The sequence below is a fragment of the Lynx rufus genome, unplaced genomic scaffold, assembly GCF_022079265.1.
Source record: "Lynx rufus isolate CCGP_SWC_20201006 ecotype Redwood Valley unplaced genomic scaffold, mLynRuf1.p SCAF_2, whole genome shotgun sequence".
Taxonomy (NCBI): Eukaryota; Metazoa; Chordata; class Mammalia; order Carnivora; family Felidae; genus Lynx; species Lynx rufus.
The window spans coordinates 163453591-163471960 of NW_025814834.1; the positions used below are offsets into that span (position 1 = coordinate 163453591).

Sequence of the window (18370 nt, forward strand, 5' to 3'; positions counted from 1 at the left end):
TTGGTCTTCCATTTCTAATTTTGTCTCTGTAACCCTGGCATCGTTTTCCACACTTTATGTGATGTGTGCCAGTATGAAAGGAAATTATTTTCTATTGCTATGAAACAATTGCCTCAAATGTTGTGGTTTAAAGCAACATTCATTAGCTCACAGTTCTATAGGTCTGAACTGCCATGTGGCTCAATTGGATTCTTTACGTGTGATCTCACGAGGCTGAAATCAAGGTGTCTAGAAGCTCTAAGGAGGAATCCGCTTTTAGTTTCATTCAGACTATTGTCAGCATTTAGTTCCTTGTGGTTGTGAGACTGAGGTCTTCATGTCCTTGCTGGATGTCAGACAGAGGCTACTTACTGTTTCTAAAGGTCATTTGTGTTCCTCAACACAGGGGCCCTTCTGCCCTCAAGCCAGCTGTTCCCCCTCTGGGTCTGAATCTCTGACATCCTCTTCTGCTACCAGTGCAGAAAACCGCCTACTTTTAGAGGGGTTCATGAGACTAGGTCAGCCCACTGGATCATCTCCATATTTTAAGGTCAATTGACTTTAATTACATCTGCAAAATTCTTTCACAGCAGTGCCTAGATTAGTGTTTGATTAACCAACCAGGGGATGGGAGTCTTGGGAGATGGAGGAACACCTGTGACACCCAGGCAGTTCTGTTCAGACTAGGTGCTACAAAAATATTTCACAAATGAATCTACAAACACTGAATGAATAAATGATAAAAGAGATACTTTTACAAGTCAGATACCTCACCCTGCCAATTACTAATAGATAAAGCTGAGCCTCTGAGTGAACAGAATTTTTTTTTCACCAAAGCAAGTTATTTGTGGTCATTACACTTCACCTTATAATCATGATTGAGTTGATGGATCACCTGAAGATATTCCATTCTTTAACAAATGACAACAAATTTAAGAGAGACTTTTTTTATTATTATTTTAGAGGGAGGGAGAGAGAGAGAGCACAAGAGGGGGGAAAGGACCGAGAGAGAGAGAGAGAGAGAGAGAGAGAGAGAGAATCCCAAGCAGGTTCCACACTTAATGCAGAGCCAAACGAGAGGCTCTGTGTCACAACTGTGAAATTGTGACCTGAGCTAAAATCAAAAGTCAGACGCTCAACCAACTGAGCAACCCAGGCACCCTGGAATTTTTTTCTTTAAAGACTCAATTATCAGCACCTGAGAATTATGCCCTGGACCCACATTGCTTTTATAAACTGATCTATGCATCACAAAGCATGGTCACCAACATTATCTCCTCTCATGCTCACAATAACCCACGGGTATTAATAACCCTGTCCTAGAGATAGAAAACCTGAAACCCACAGTACTTCAGTATTCTGTTGAAGATCTTTAATTCTTTATACTAAAAAAATTTCTAATCACAATTAGCATCAGAAAAAAAATGGGGGAGGAGTCATAATGCCCACATGTTTGATAATTATAATGCGACTGTTATTCTACTCTATATTTAACACTGAAAATACATCTTCTCAGGAAGTAAAATAATAAGTCATCTATGTCAAGTAGAAGAGTCTAGTTTTTCCAGCTGGAAAAGAACCTCTATTCTTTACCTACCAGTGAAATGATGAAAAGGTAATATCTCCAAATGAACAACAGGCAATTAAATGCCTCTGACTGGCACCTAAGAAACAGTGACATTTGATTTTCCTTCCAGGGTTTTGTAGTTTTTCCTTATTTAAAAAGAGCTTTTTGTATCTATTCTTCTCATGATTCAGTGACCTGGAGATCAAACCATATTTTCTGACTCAAGGTTTCTTTTCCATAATTTAAACCCAAAAGGGGGATGCCTGGGCAACACAGTTAAGCGTCCAACTCTTGATTTCTGCTCAGGTCATGATCTCACAGTTGATGAGATTGAGCTCTGTCAGGCTCTGCACCGTCAGCACAGAGATTCTGCTTGAGATTCTCTCTCTGTTAATCTGCCCCTCCCCTGCTGTGCACACACAATCTCTCTCTCAATAAATAAATAAACTTTAAAAAAGGGGGACCTTTTCAATGGTGTAAAGTTGAATGCATGATTGAATGAATGAATGAATGAGTGAATGAGTTGAAAATTATTTAACTGAGCATGTATTTTAGGATGCATACTCAAAGGGTATTGGAATTACTAGATTCATGTAATTTAGTAAACATACCTAGGAATAGAAAAGGACCCAAATGCACAATATGAAGAGATGTATTTGCAAGACTCCAAAATTAGTATGTTTGTGTTTTTGCTGATATTTTTAATCATGGGGTTTCCCTAGACCCCTCTTTCTGCCTAAACATTATTTAAGTTTCAATGTCTTTTCCAACACTCACTTTTCTTCTTCTCAGGCACTCCCTTTCACTTACAACATCCTTTTCATAATATGTCCACCTTGTATTTCACTTCATTGTCAGCAAACAATAAAGTAAGACTTCCCGTGGATTTTCTGTAGCTGCTCAACCCAGATTTAGTCTGAGATGGTTTTCATAATTCTATAAGTGACTTTGAACTTGACCAAGAACCCTATCTCTAGCATTGAACTGTGAGATTTCACAGGAATCTTTGCCTTGTTTCTTATGAAACAAAAATGGCATTATGGCTGTCTTAAAAAAAAATGCGCACAAAAACCATTATGACAAATTGAGGAATATTGAACTAGTCAATTTGTGCATTTCATTGAACATTCTGAACCATACAAATTTGAATGAAGCTTTCAATACACAAATAAGCCAGGTCTGTAACAATAGACACTGCCATTGTATATCAGACATTATGCATAGTGCAACCAGCTGCATCAAAAAGATGGGGGAATTGGGATTTGTTTTCATTGTTAAATTGAATTCCAAAAAAATTATTGTTGCTCTGTAATAAACAGGAATGCTGCTTAATGAAAAACTCTATTTGTATTATTGGTGAGTTTCTTGTTCCTAATTCAGACATGCGGATAAAGCTGCTCTTTCACTCTTTGTAAGCTGGTAGCTGCCATGATGCCTAAACTCAGCAAAGGATCATCTTGTTCATATGTGAAGAATATCAGGAGAACAGTTTAAATAGGATAGACAAGAAATAGTTTAATATAGGAGGAGATTCTGGTAAGATTAGCAAGAACATGCACAGCGCTTATTGCTTCCTTTTTATATCCCTTTATTTTCAGGAAAAAAAAGTGTAACAATGGGATATTAACGTTTAATATCTTTTCTATGAGGGGAGAAAATAATCATCTGTCTTTTCTAATTTTAAGATTAAAAGAAGTACACCCAAGTGCAATTATATAGCCCAAAGTTTTTTATAAGATATGTTTCTAAGAATACACAGGAAAGGAAATGACTTCATGGTTGCTTTTCTCAAATCTTGCACATAAACTTACAGAGAATTTTAGAAATTCACTTTTGACTATTAGAATGATACTAAATGTTCTTATTAATTGTGATTATAATTCAGTTTAGTGTGAAGTGGAAAATGCATATTAAACCACAGGTATTTAAATGTGGCTGTCTGATTTCACTAGCAATTGCTCTTATGTATTGGTGTAATAGGAAGGTAGAGGAAGTTACTGCAATAAAACCAAATTGACACATTTGTTTTTAAACTACGCTCTGCTCTAAGAATCTATGGATTCCTTAATCCCTTTTTCACTTTTCAAGTTTTCAAGTCCTGACTGCAAGCATGAATAATAAACTGAAGTCAGTCCTTCATGTGAAAAAAAAATAAACCGCATTTTATGCAAAGATGCTAATTTTTCTAACTTACAGAATTCATGTGTACCTTTGAGAAACTGATGAATCAAGACAGTTTAAACATACATGCAGAATTTTATAGGTACCTATTGTTTTGATTCTAGGTACTAGGCAACAATCTCATTCTTTTTGATACAAATTAAAATTAACCATTCATGATAAATTCTAATATGATAATTGTTCAAATATCACTAATATTTGATCAGCAAATATTATGGGCTTTATATGCTTAATGCATTAAAAACATCCAAGTAAATATATTATGAGATGCAAATAAAGCATACATTGACTATAAAATTTGGGAATCACTTCAAACATTTGTTATTTAAAAAAAATAATTATATCACTTCTAGCACGTATACAGAAAAACTCATTTTGTATTTTATTGGTTGAAATGATTAATCAAAGTGGTGTGGATAATTTACTAGACTATGAAATTAGTTTGATCATATTATATTTAGAAATATTTTAAGGAGCACCTGGATGGCTCAGTCAGTTGAGCATCTGACTTCAGTCCAGGTCATGATCTCCCGGTTCATGGGCTCCAGCCCCATATTGGGCTTTGCATTGACAAGGCCAGCCTGTTTCAGATTCTCTGTCTCCTTCTCTCTCTCTCTGCCCCTCCACACCTGTTCTCTCTCTCAAAAATAAACACGAAAAAAAATTAAAAACAAAAGAAATATTTTAAGATTATATGAGCAGTGGGAGTTATAAAAATCTGAAACAAGGTACTAAATAGGTTAATGTGAGAAGTGCTGTGTGCCAGAAAGAACACCAAACTGAAAGTTTAGAGAATTGAATTAATTCTCTGTGTAACTCTTCCCTCTCTAGACTTCGATCCCTTCTAGATTTAAAATGGCATAGATGGGGCGCCTGGGTGGCGCAGTCGGTTAAGCGTCCGACTTCAGCCAGGTCACGATCTCGCGGTCCGTGAGTTCGAGCCCCGCGTCGGGCTCTGGGCTGACGGCTCAGAGCCTGGAGCCTGTTTCCGATTCTGTGTCTCCCTCTCTCTCTGCCTCTCCCCCGTTCATGCTCTGTCTCTCTCTGTCCCAAAAAAATAAATAAACGTTGAAAAAAAAAATATATAAAATGGCATAGACCTTGGAGCGCCTAGGTGGCTCAGTAGGTTAAGCATCTGACTTCAGCTGAGGTCATGATCTCCTGGTTCATGAGTTTGAACCCCGCTTTGGGCTCTGTGCTGACATCTCAGAGCCGTTTGGGTTTTGTGTTTCCCTCTCTCTCTCTGCCCCTCCCCCGCTCCTGCTCTGTCTGTCTCTCTCTCAAAAATAAATAAACATTTAAAAAAATTCAATGGCATAAACCTGAAATGCCTTTCTCTAACTAGTTCTGATTTGATTATACTTTGACAAAAGAGAATAGAGTCTCTCAAAGTTTCTTTTAATCCTGGAATTCTAATAATATATGATTTGGTGAAAATCAACCCTTTTATTCTAAAGTAGATAGTTTTGATTTACTTGACATTGAGTTCCTGAAAGCCCTGGATTAAATATTGTTCATCTTTGTATATTCAGCACTAAGCACAATGCCTAACACATAGTAGGTGCTCAGTAAGAATTTGTTATGTGAAGAATGTGATTACTGTTATAAAAACCAATTACTCCTGAATTATTCTTTTTTGACTCAGTAAGATTAATTTTCCAGTTTGAGAGTTAAATGTATATGTTTTGGTTAAGGATAATTGACAATAATGCTAAAGTAGAGGCAACTCTAAAAAACTAAAATTTTGGCTAATGAAATAACAAGGCTTCTCCGCATGACTTGTGATCAAAAGAACTGTGGATACAAATTTATCAGTTGATAGACTGAAAAACTTATTACTGCAGTCCCAGGAAGCATTATTTCAATTACAGTCAAAAACTCTTTTGAACAAGTGCACCTGAGTTGCTAAGCTGGTTAAGCATCTGTCTCTTGATTTGGGCTCAGGTCATCATCTCATGGTTTGTGAGTTCAAGCCCTGCATCAGGCTCTGCACTGACAGCTCAGAGCCTGCTTGGGATTCTCTCTCTCCCTCTCTCTCTGCCTGATCATCCCCCCTGCAAAAGAAATAAATAAACCTAAAAAAAATTTCGAGTAATAATATAAGTGGCTAAATGTACAACATCCCTAAAAGGAGGCACATGTTAGGTATTTTGATGTAATAGTTTAAAACATTCCCACCTCTCCTTTTAAAATACCTTCACTGGTGTCCAGAAAAATTAAGAACAATGTAGTCTCTGTATTTGGGGAGAAGAACGTTACTAAACATCCTTAAAAATCAGTATGAATCCTGATTGCAAAATGTGTTCAGTGCCAGGATCACTATGCAAATGTTTTGATCTTTTTTCTTTTCATCCTTCGTGGGACCATTTTTGGACTAAAATTCCCCGACATCTGACTTTTGCATGCACACATCCAAGTTCCTTTCAGAATAATTGTATTTCCCATTTTCCCACCCTACAAGTTGGATCACCTTAGGCAGAAAATGTAGGCAGAAAAGGCAGGCTGGAGCTTTGAGAAAAGACCATTTCAAGGTTGTAGGGAGAGGAGTATTTTACAGTTGAAATCATAATAAAAATATAAGAACCATGAGTGCTTTTAAATATTTAAAAAATACAATAGGAGACAGAACTTTCATTAGGCAATGTTGCTGGTATAGCAGAAACCAGAATGATAATAATGTAAAACAGTGGGTAATATTCCTGGGATAAAATCTATGAGGAAAAAAAATCTGATTTAATTAAGATTTTAAGACCCCTTTTACATTATGAAGGGTATGTGCCTGCTGACAATATAATTAATGCAGACCTCATAAAAGTGATGCAACTGAGTTATCAAGAGCCAAGAAGAGTGTAGGCAAACAGATAGGATGATTATTTACTTTCAATCAATATATTTATCTAAAACTAATTTATGGTACACCTACTAAGTGCAAAGCACTATACACTGTGGGAGGATATTAAATTGCCCTAGGCACAGTATTTATAACCTGTTGTTCTTCTCTTCTTCATACAAGAGTGCCATCTTTGTGTGGGTCCTCCCAAAATGAGCTGCTCACTAATAGGTGATTATTTTGGAAAGGAATTTTAAGCACGCTGGTAGGAGATTGGAACAAGTTAAACAGAGAAAGAGGGAAAGTCAGTCCAAGAATGTGTTATTGAGCTGGTCCCTGCTATGGGTCACTAAGCTCCATCCCACTGGGACCCCTGCGAGGAACCATGTGGAATATATCTCACAATTGTTTGCCCTGCATGCAGCTGGTTGTCATAGCAGCAGCTAAAGTAAAAAGGCAATGAGAGGATGGAAGGCAAGATACAAAAGGTGTGGGAAACAAATGTATTTTGCAAATTTATCTCATGTGGAGATAAAAAGAGCAGTTATTTATTAAGCCCTTATTATATGCAGTCATTGTGCTAGCCACTGGGGAAGAGGAAAAGAGAAGTATAGAAAGATGAAAAATTCAAGGTCCCTGTTCTTTAGGAATTCATAGTGTAGACAAGGAGGCAAGTCAGTAAGTAAGGCCATGACAGAGGAGTTTGAACTGCAGTGGAGAAGTATGTCATATGGAGGCTGAAAACTTGGGAGGAAGTGGAAGAAGATGATTCCAAGTAGAAGAAATATTGTCTGTAAGCCAGGGGGTTAGGGTGTGGTTTATTCAGAACACTGTGATCTACTTAGAGCAATTAGATAATAAGACTGTATCCCAGCACACAAAATAGTTTATCATGCATAATCAGCGCTCACTATGTATTTATAGGTACTCAAGCATTACTTGCTTAATGAATAAATTTTCTGATCTGCGTTCTTAGAGCTGTCCTTTCAAGGAGCATAGTGTTGGCATGGTTGTGATTGCTTCAAGTGGATAGGATTTTGAGGTACACATAGCCTTATTCCACCAACTGGATATTTCTTCTTGGGCCAAAGTAAAGGACTTACATTGGCCCTTCTTATACATATACTAATACATCTTAAAAGCTGCTGTTCAATGAACACTTAAATGAGCACTGTGCTAAGCATTTTACTTAGCTCATTTACTTATTGCAACCCTACCAGGAAGACAAAACCAAGGCATAGAGGTGCGAAGCTAATACACGGTGTGCTTGATTGTTACCAATACTGTCTCCGTCTATAACTAGCACATTTAACTAGAAGTCACAGACAAGAGCAGTTCTTCAACAGTTCTCTTGGAGTGTATAACTCCATATGTTTATGGAATAGTGTCTTCAGGGACATCTGAGAATAGGAGCTTCTTCGCTTCAATAAAATAGAACCAATCTTCCTCCACAGTGGTAGTCGATGTTTCCAAATCCCGAATTCTTGACTGCTGATAATTCCTTCCCTATAGTCCTTCTTTCTTTCTCTTGAGCTTTGCTGCAAAACCTCATTAAACTGCAGAAATTAAAACAATTCATCTATAGTTACCTGCAATAAATATTTTGACAGTGCCAATCATTTAATCAAATGCTGTAATACAAAAGTAATTTAAATATGATCCTTGTTTTCAAGAGATTTAGGCTCTATTGAAGATGATGAACAGGAGACTGATAAAGTAGAGGTAAAAGCAAATTGGCTATTGAAGAAAAGAGGAATTGGCAGATTAATTCCAAGTAGAGTTAGGTAGCAATTCAGGGAGGCTACATGGAAATGGAAGCACAGAGAATCAGCATACCGCAGTTCTAGTCCTATTTTTACCTCTAACTTAACCACATCATTCATCTCCACCAGCCTCATCTCCTCGTGCATACCACTCTCAATGCCCCTTAGAGTTCTGGCAGGTTCTAACCTATGAGCAGAATGCGTGTGAGATGGGCACTGAAAGCTGGGTACCGTTTTAACACAAAGAAATGCAAAACCCATCCCAGATGAAGGCAGAGCATGAGCAAATACACAAATGCAACACAGGCCTGGGCATATCCTGCACGAAGGGCCCTTCCCGCCTAGTGTGACTAGTGCAGTCCATGTGAGACAGCAGCCAGGGTAGGACCAGAAAGGTAGCTTTGGGAAAGTTTACAGAGGGTCTTGAATTCTATACAAAGCCATTTGGATTTAATAAGGTTTTTTAAATAGCCAAAATATAAAGGCAATGATTAGAGAATCATTGAGAATAATTGAAAATCAATCTGGAGCATAACAAGTGGAACAATTTAAGTAAATCAGAACTACAGGGCCAGATAATCTCTGGCCTTTATTGCACTTGAAAAGCTAAGAAAAAAAATTGGAAGGTAAATGTAATATTCCAAAAAATGAAAAAGATAATCAAACTTTATGAAATTCTTGATCTTTAATGCTGAAAGAACAATTGTAGAGTAACAGAAGAGAAGCTGCTTTAGGATAACTTTCCTAACATAAAAGATAAAATAAAACTTAATAAATAAGACAATTTGATCATTATAGTTCCAAGTTTTAACACTTATGTAAAAACTTAAACAAAGTTACACCCACACAACCACACGTATAAAATCTTAAAAGCTCATTCAACTTGCAAAACTGTTTACCAGTTTGCAATTCCTCCCATTTTTTCCCGCATTAGCACATTGATGATACAGCTGATGGCAGTGACTATTAGTGACCTTAAGAACACAGCTGGGTTTCTATTTTTATTTCTGTAAAACCCTTTTCTTCAACTAAATGATGCCTTAAAGGCCTAAACTAAAATCTATGCAGTCAAGGCAATTTGTATTGTATGTTTGTGTATATATTTCACACAACAAAGCCAGCTTTTGAAACACGTGTATACACTCCCACACACATATGCACACATACTCCAAAATCTGTGATGATACTTCTATAGAAACCTGTTTTCAAACCAACCTGGAATGAATGACTGGACTTTGCCCAAGCTCAAAGAAGCATTTAGGGCTATACAAAATTACCTCTATTGACAACATACTTCAAAACAGAGTTACTATAGATTCATGTAAATGACTTCTGGTCTGCTAAAAAAAGAGTAAACTAAAACATCCACACATTTAGGAGATATTGATGAATAATTCAGGCTTTGAAACTTTTTTTCAATGACTCTGAAGGACAGAAAAAAGACTGTGGAATTTGTTTTTATTTGGGTGATTGCTTACTTATTCTCCTTAGCTCAAATTAGAGGTAATAGTCTTGGATAGTTTCATCTGGCTATTTGCAGATAAAAGTATTTATCTACAAATAGGCAGATTTCTGAATATGGGTAATAACAGAGACAAACATATGTTTAAAATTCCTAATGCAGTTGATGCTGAGTAAATAGGATTGTATACTGTGAACTTTGGCAAAATGGCTATTCAGGAAGCAGGAAAGGATTCAAGGATGGTGGTCTGCCAGAGAAATAGCTTAGTCGTTGCTGAAAACAAGCTGGCAGGGAAATACCATGAGCCAGAAAGAGAAAGGAATCATGTGATTTCTCTAGCCAGTCTCCTCATTGTTCATAACATAAAATAAAGATACTTTTTTTAAATTTTCTTTAATTTATTTTGAGAGAGAGAGGGAGGGGCAGAGAGAGAGGGAGAGAATCCCAAGCAGGCTCTGCACTGTCATTGCAGAGCCTGATGTGGGACTCAAACTCACAAACCATGAGATCATGGCCTGAGCTGAAATCAAGAGTCAGATGCTCGACTGACTGAACCACCCAGGTGCCGCTAAAATAAAGATACTCTCTGTGAAATAATTATTTTACATTTTTATGTTTGCAAAGGCTCTATCTGTAAAAGATGTTTGAACTTCCTGAAGATAGGCATTCAGTTTTTGATCAAATGAAAAATGAAAGTCTAAAATGTGAGAATAAATATCTAAATATAGATTTTTCTGTACCCTTAGGTTTTGATTTTGAAAAAAAAAATGCACCAATGTGAACTTGTTAGACCAATTCTTTCTAAGGAAGATAAAAAAGAAGTCTGATAGGCAGGAATTCGAAGCCGTTTACCAACTCCTAATTTCTCTCCCTAAATAAAAGTGAAGCTCACTGTGCTAGAGGCTCATAAATTAAACCTTACTCTACCGTCCCGAAAGCTGCGTGAAAAGTGGGGTATGTTATGTTTCCCTCTCTTTACTCTTGGAAACTGTCTATGGCAAAATAAAGGTGTGTTGAGTAAAAAAGAATCCAACAATCTATACATTGTTAGCTCTACTACATACATCATCACTATGCTACTCAGGTATCCCTTAACTCGAGAGCCTTAGGGAAGATTTTGGAGGATCTACAGTACAGGAGCATGGAATAGCCACACAAAGAAAGCCTACCTGTGGAAATCAGTGTGCCCTGTGTGTGAGATAGTGCACGAGAAGACAGGGCTTCTCTTTGCTGTGTCTTTAACACAACACATTCAATCTTAAGGCCTGGACCACTTGACTGCACAAGAAATAGTGCAGAAAGGAATAATGAGATGGTGTCACCTGTGCTGAGACTTGCCTGCTTCTTCCAGACACTACAGTCCAAAGTTGTACATTCTATGGTAAAACATACTCCATTCTAGTTCTCTTTTCCTCCCCCATCTCCACCCAGTGTTTAGGCAGAGTTAAGTGATTGAAGAAATTGGGGTATGATCTGAATCTGGATACCCTCTCCACCTGCTGATAGTGTTAAGGGGTGGATATTGCTAATGAGAGATTAAAATGTCTTTTGAGCTAATGCCTCCCACAGTATGCGATGAAACAGAGGTACCCTGCCTTTTTGGAGAGAATCAATGATGCATAATTTCTCAGTAAACTAATGTGCAATCTATTTTGAATCCACATTAATCACTCTCTTTTCTATGAAATCTAATTTAGGTGTAAATCATTCACTTCCCAGGTACAGGCTTCCTCAGTAAAATGTAAGTTGAGGCCAGCTTTTTTATGGAAGCAGAGTTAATGTAGCTGAAGTAACTGTACCTAAGATTTCAGCAAGAATCTTAAAAATACGACTCAAAGTTAGTTTAGTTAAAGCTTGAGTAATTTAAGGAAATTGCCTAGGCAAGTAATTGGTATTATACCAAAACTAAATATTTCACAGTTACATTTGCTTTTGCCTAAAAATAAAAACTGGAGCAATACAAGGGAAAACTGCCAAGACTGAAAATAATATGCAGCAGCTGTAAGTAATTGGGAATGATAATCATAATTAGACAAGATGTAAGATGTGTGTTAAAACCCAGATTGGATCTTCCTGTTGACAACTGGGAGAAATCCCAGAGGCTTGGACTGTACACCTAGCCCAGGCACTTCTGCTCCCTACCTGAGAGCCCCAGCAAAACCCAACTGGGTGTTAGATCAGCCAGGAAACCACTCTCTAAAGGCCATGCATCATATTGGGGGGAGAGGTGGGAAGAGCTCGTACTCCCTGTCTTCAAGGAGCTGGCAAACCAGAGGAAACTGAACAATTACCTAACAGTAAATAGCATTAAATAAAAGTCCTTCAAAAGAAACCAAAATAATGAAGAGAATAAATGTTTTTGTAGGATAAAATGGAGGACAGCTTTGTAAGATCAGAGAAACATTAATTTAAGCAAGTATAGATTAAAAATGAAGTAAAATATTCATACTGTATACTATATACCATATATAGTATACACATATATAGTATACTATACATATATATACTATATATAATATATTTATGTACTATCAGTTAAAAAGGAACTATTTCTGAAATCAGGTATAAATGGGTTACTAAAAATTCATAGGGAGATTCAGGAGGCCTCATGGAGTAAATGGTATTTTAGGTATCTAAGGATGAGTAGGACTTTTAAGGTAGGGGGAGAAGGGGACAGGAAGGAAGACCATTTAAGCTTAATGATATGGCATATGCAAATGACAAGAAATGAAAATACTCTGTGTGTTCAGAAAATGGTTCGTGTGACTGGAGCTAGGAGTATATACGAGTCTGGATAAGTTGACTAGAACCAGGTAACAGAGGTCCCTGAATGCTGAGCTACAGAGTTTTGGCTTTCCTCAGGAGGCAATGGAGACCCCTGATGGTCTGGGATTAACATAGACCTCTACTTGCCTCCACTAGTATCATCTATTTTCCACACAATAGCCAAGCAATTATTTAAAAATGTCAGCTAGACTCCTCTGCTCAAAACTCTCATGTGGATTCCCATATCACTCAGAATGAAATCAAAATTCTCAGCGTAGCCCAACTACACCTCTGATCATATGCCCTAGCCCTCCTAATTTTATTTAGGATGAGTAGCAGTTTGATATTCACAGGAAACTAAAAACATGGCAGAGAATATACAACAGATCTGACCATGTCAGAGACACCACTAGATGTCTCCTAACTAAAAAATTCAGTACTATATTTGGGGGACATGGGTTCATCTACACTTCCTGTTGTTTGCTGCAAAAGGATAGTGCTAGAAAGTTGGATGGATGCTCCTCCCCCTTATAATCAGCCTCATGATCTATCTTCTGCTCAAATGCTGAAGAGAGGTATTCTGACTCTGTACAGGTCTTAGAAAGTAATAAGTCTAAAAGTAGGGAGAGAAGAAAGGCAGTTAAACGCAAATGATGAAAGACAATATTCTTCTGAAAAAAGAAGTCAAGATCTTGTGTTCCTTTATGTGCTTATGGTAAAAGTATGGGAAATAGATACAAACCTTATCATCATTCAACAAATATTTATTGAACACCTACTAAATATCAGACTCTGTTCTGTACCAATGAAAAAAATTACATATAATAAATCTTGGCTTGAAGACATTCTTAGTCTAATGGGGAAAGATAGATATGTAAACATGTTGTGATAGATATGTAAATATGATATCAAATGTGATGTCAAATTGATTTGGCACGTGGGATTTTATAAAAATTTTCCTCTTTCTGTTTTTATTATTATTTTTTTAATTTTATTTATTTTTGAGAGAGAGAGAGCGCATGAGCGGCGGGGGGCGGGGGGAGGGGGGGGCAGAGAGAAAGAAGGAGACACAGAATCCAAAGCAGGTTCCAGGCTCTGAGCTGTCAGCACAGAGCCTGACACCAGGCTTGAACTCACGAGCCATGAGATCATGACCTGAGCCAAAGTGGGGCATTTAACAGACTGAGCCACCCAGGCGCCCCAAACTTTCCTCTTTTTAAAGCATATGATATTTGAACTGACTCTTCAAGCTGATTTCTAATAGTGAAGTTATTTTCTTTAATTTCTTAACATTTTCTATAATTTCTCAAGTAGATGATTGATATTTAACATGCCAAACAAATCTAATTGGCCCCAATAATACTGAGACTCCTAACTTTAGTACCATTATCCTGGTACTCTGAATCACTCAACAAGTCACACATACACACACACACACACACACACAAATACATAATAAATAGTTAATGGGACTAAGGTTATACAATAATAGGATACCCCAAGTAAAAGGACTATATGCCACCATTTTTAAAAGTGAGATACACTAACACGTGCATATCATTGCATTTTGTAAAAAAAACACTGTATTTGTATCTGCTCGGACTACTTACCTGCCATGACTCCTTGTGGAGCCTTCCCATGTTTGTTTATTATTCTTATAAGTATGTATATCCTAATGTTCTATATGTGCCTTTTTATTTATACCTCCAACTATAATAAAACTTTTCCTAAGAGAGGAGATTGAGTTTTACTTGCCTTTGCCTGTGTTCAATCCCTAGCACATGAAAGATGCTCAATATATACTTAAGGGGTACAAATTATGTACATGACTTAGCATTAGGTATGTAATCAAAAATTCCCTTGACTAACTTTACTCTTTGTTTTTTGGCTTACTGATTATCAATAGCTAGTCTACAGTCCATTTCCTGTAATAATTGCAGGCTAATGATGCAGCAAAAGGCTCCTCCTTTATTTTAGGACTAATAGAAAGACTAATAGGACACTAAAGAGTACAATGGAAAAATACATACTCTGTTATAATATTTAATTTTAAATATATTATTGACATACTTTTGTCATGTCTAAGGCAGTAGGAGGCTGAGTGGAAGATAAAGGCACACTGGGGGAAAAGATAGGGTATATGGAATTAAGCAGCAAAAGGACCATCCTATCTTATTAGCTATTGTATTCCCAGTGCCCGGTACCTAATCTAATAAATTTGGGCTGAATGAATGAAAGATGATATATTGTAGATTCTCTGGCCTATAAGCAAGTGGCTTGCTTCAGAAGAGATTCCGTTTTGTAGGAGAGAACTACTCCTTTTAATTCCGGCCCATTCATTTATTAAATTGAATCATTCATTCAAAAGACATCTCTTCAGCATCTACTTTGCCACTCTCTGTACATGGAAACAAAAAGATAAATAAAACATGACCTAGGAGAGTTCACAGTCTGGTTAGAAAAATAGATATGTATGTGAATATTGACAATGTAGTATGATAGCTGTATAAAAAGGGATATTATGGTGGCATGATGGCACAGTAAGGTAATCTGTTCAGCGTGCTGGTAAAGGAGAGGGGATTCAGGAAAGATTGCTCCCAAAATGCACTTTAAAGGATGGATAAGGAGTTTTCAGGATTCTTTCTACTTTACCCCCTTGATGTACTATTTAATTTGTCATGACAATAAAAATTTTATCTTTGTTTTGTATGCTTGGCTTTTAAGATCTATTTCTTATTTATGAAATCATTTTATATGCTTTGCTTATTATTAGTCCTTTACTATAATACCGGTTTTATTGCACTTGAGATTCTTTAAAAACAACAGCAAAATAACTCTTAAATAGCTGTCACTGAGAAGGTAACAGACCAATTAAATATTTATTTATGTTTTAAAAAACAAAACACCTTTCCAGGTCTTGAACAAGAGGAAATAATTTAAGGAGTTTCATGGTTTTAAATTAGACTTCTTATATATCAAAACTTCAAAAGCTATGTGCTCAACAATAGACTTATTTTCTTCATCATCTTCTCATTTTTTTAAAACTCACTTATGATGCAAATAGAAGCATTAAATAGTGGATTTTGCTCCATGTTTACTAAAGAGGAGTAATCTTAAACCTTGAACTTTATTCACCTGGAATCAACAATTGTACTGTCAAGAAAACTTCCCCCTGCAAAGGTCAATACAGCTCTCATCCCCTTTTAATTTCTTAGAGATACAAACAAAACAATTTACTCTTCTTGTAATATGGAAATATAGTCACTGGTGAAAGTTCTATTAAAAACAACCTGCTGTTAATTCAAACTCATTGTGACTAAAACTGCTTCTGGATTTGAGTTATGGTTTTGGGGATGAAATAGTATATTTTTTTTATTACATGGTTCACTTTCTACTAGGAAACATTGCTTGAAATCCAGGTTTCATTAAGAGAGGGTAGTTAAAAGTATGTTGGTGGGGTTTTTTATTATTACTATTATTTTTATTATGACAAATGAGGATCGGTCTCAAGCAAAGCTGAGCATGCCTACAACATTCCATTTCTGGAACACAGTATAATTCACATTCAGAGAGGCTACAGTTCTCTTGTGAAATGCAGTGAAATTCATTCAGTAGACTCCCACCATATTCTAAGCTTCAGTGACTCTCTAGGTGAAATCTCTCAGTGAGAATTCAACATGACTGTTAGCCAAGTACTACATAAGCTTCTCTGAGTATGAAACTGTGATCTTTCCAATGTATAAAAGTAATCACACGATTCAACAGCTCCAAATTCTTTAAAATCTCCTTCACTATAAAAAAACTAAATCGGGGCGCCTGGGTGGCATAGTTGGTTAAGTATCTGACTCTTGATCTCGGCTCAGGTCATGACCTTGCAGTTTGTGAGTTCGAGGCCGCATCAGGCTCTGTGCTGATGGCACAGAGGCTGCTTGGGATCTGTCTCTCCTCTCTCTTTCTCTCTCCTTCTCTCTGCCCCTTCCCCACTTGTGCATTCTCTCTCTCTCTCTCTCTCTCTCTCTCTCTCCCTCCCTCAAAATAAATAAATAAACTTAAAAAAAAACTGTTATTTTTCTTACAGTTAAGGTTATGCTCTATCTGCCTAGAGTTCCAGTTTCAATTCCCTCTACTCGAAGCCTCAAACTTCATGGTCCAGCAAGACTAATCTACTAGAATATATGTCCTGCTCTCCCCTTTACTCATACCTTTGAATAAATTGTTTCCTCTACCCAAATGACTGTCCCTTTTGGTAAAACTCTGTTAAATCATCCCTCCCTTGCCTGGGAAGATTTAGATACAAAATTTTCTGTGTTGCTCCAGTGTATACATGCAAATCTAATATTCCTTGGAATATATTATGATTGTTTGAATATTTTTTTTCACCTATCCCCCCAAAAAATTTTTTTTCCAGCTTTTAGTACAAGTATTTGACCAATAAAAAAGATCCACAAAAAAAAAAAATATATATATATATAGTATCATTTATATGTGAAATCTAAAAAGCTAAACTTGTAAAAACAGAGCAGAATGGTGACCAGAGGCTGGGGTAGGGGAATCGGGGATATGTTGTCTAAAGGTACATACAGACTTAGAACTAGTAGATAAATGGACTCCTGGAGAACTAATGCACAGCATAGTGATTATAGACAACATTACTGTATTATAATCTTCAAAGTCGCTAAGAGACTAGATTTTAATTGTTTCCATTACAAAAGAGAAATGATAATTATGTGATATGATAGAGTTGTTAGCTGATGCTGTGGTGGTGATCATATTGCAATTCATAAATGTATCAAATCAACAGTGTTGTGCACCTTAAACTTACACAATGCCAATTATAGATCTCAATAAAAATAAATGTTAAAAAAATATATGCATGGGGCACCTGGGTGGTTCAGTCAGTTGAGCGTCCAACTTCGGCTCGGGTCATGATCTCACAGTTTGTGAGTTTGAGCCTCGCATCAGACTCTGTGCTGACAGCTCAGAGCCTGGAGCCTGCTTTGGATTCTGTGTCTCCCCGTCTCTGGGCTCCTCCCCTGCTCTGTCTCTCTCTGTCTCTCAATAATAAATAAATGTTAAAAAAAAATTAAAAAAAATATATATATATATATGCATGAACTACATATTATCCACCAATACAAATATTTACAGTACAAAAAAAGGAATAATAATGCTAGCCACTGTTTATTAAGTACTTAGCCTGTGTCCAGCCCAGTGCAATGTGCTGTATGTTCTTCATCTCCAATTCTCATGGCAGCCCTGCCAGGTGGATTATATTATTTGTCTCTTGCCCTTGAGAAAACTCAAGCTCAAGAGAAGTTAGTTGCATAGGCCACACATTGTCATATAGCAGAACCAGATGTGAACTTAAGTCTATCTACTCCAATGCCAGTGCTCTCCCCAGTACACCCAGCTGCCTTTTGATTATTGTTAAGATCCTAAAAGACACAAATTAGATTTTGATTTAATCTTTTCCATTTCTTTCCAGCTCCAAGTACAGCCCAGTATGGAATTACCGGGAGCGCTGACGTTCTTTTCTCCTGCTGGTACCTTGTGTTGACACTGTCCTCTTTCACCAGCATATTCTACCTGAAGAATGCCATTCTACAATAAATTTAAAGACCCATAAAAGGCTTTTAAGGATTCTCTGAAAGTGCTGATGGCTGGATCCAATCTGGTACAGTTTGTTAAAAGCAGCGTGGGATATAATCAGCAGTGCTTACATGGGGATGATCGCCTTCTGTAGAATTGCTCATTATGTAAATACTTTAATTCTACTCTTTTTTTGATTAGCTACATTACCTTGTGAAGCAGTACACATTGTC

General features: G+C 36.9%; 1 protein-coding gene across 1 annotated transcript in view; it reads left to right on the plus strand.

Annotated features, from left to right (window-relative positions):
- Positions 1–18158, plus strand: part of NEGR1 (neuronal growth regulator 1) — an 844861-nt gene extending 826703 nt beyond the window's left edge. The window contains exon 7 of the mRNA XM_047084322.1: positions 18034–18158. Within this exon, the coding sequence (XP_046940278.1) occupies positions 18034–18158 (125 nt within the window). The remainder of the gene's footprint in view (positions 1–18033) is intronic.
- Positions 18159–18370: the final 212 nt, after the last annotated feature.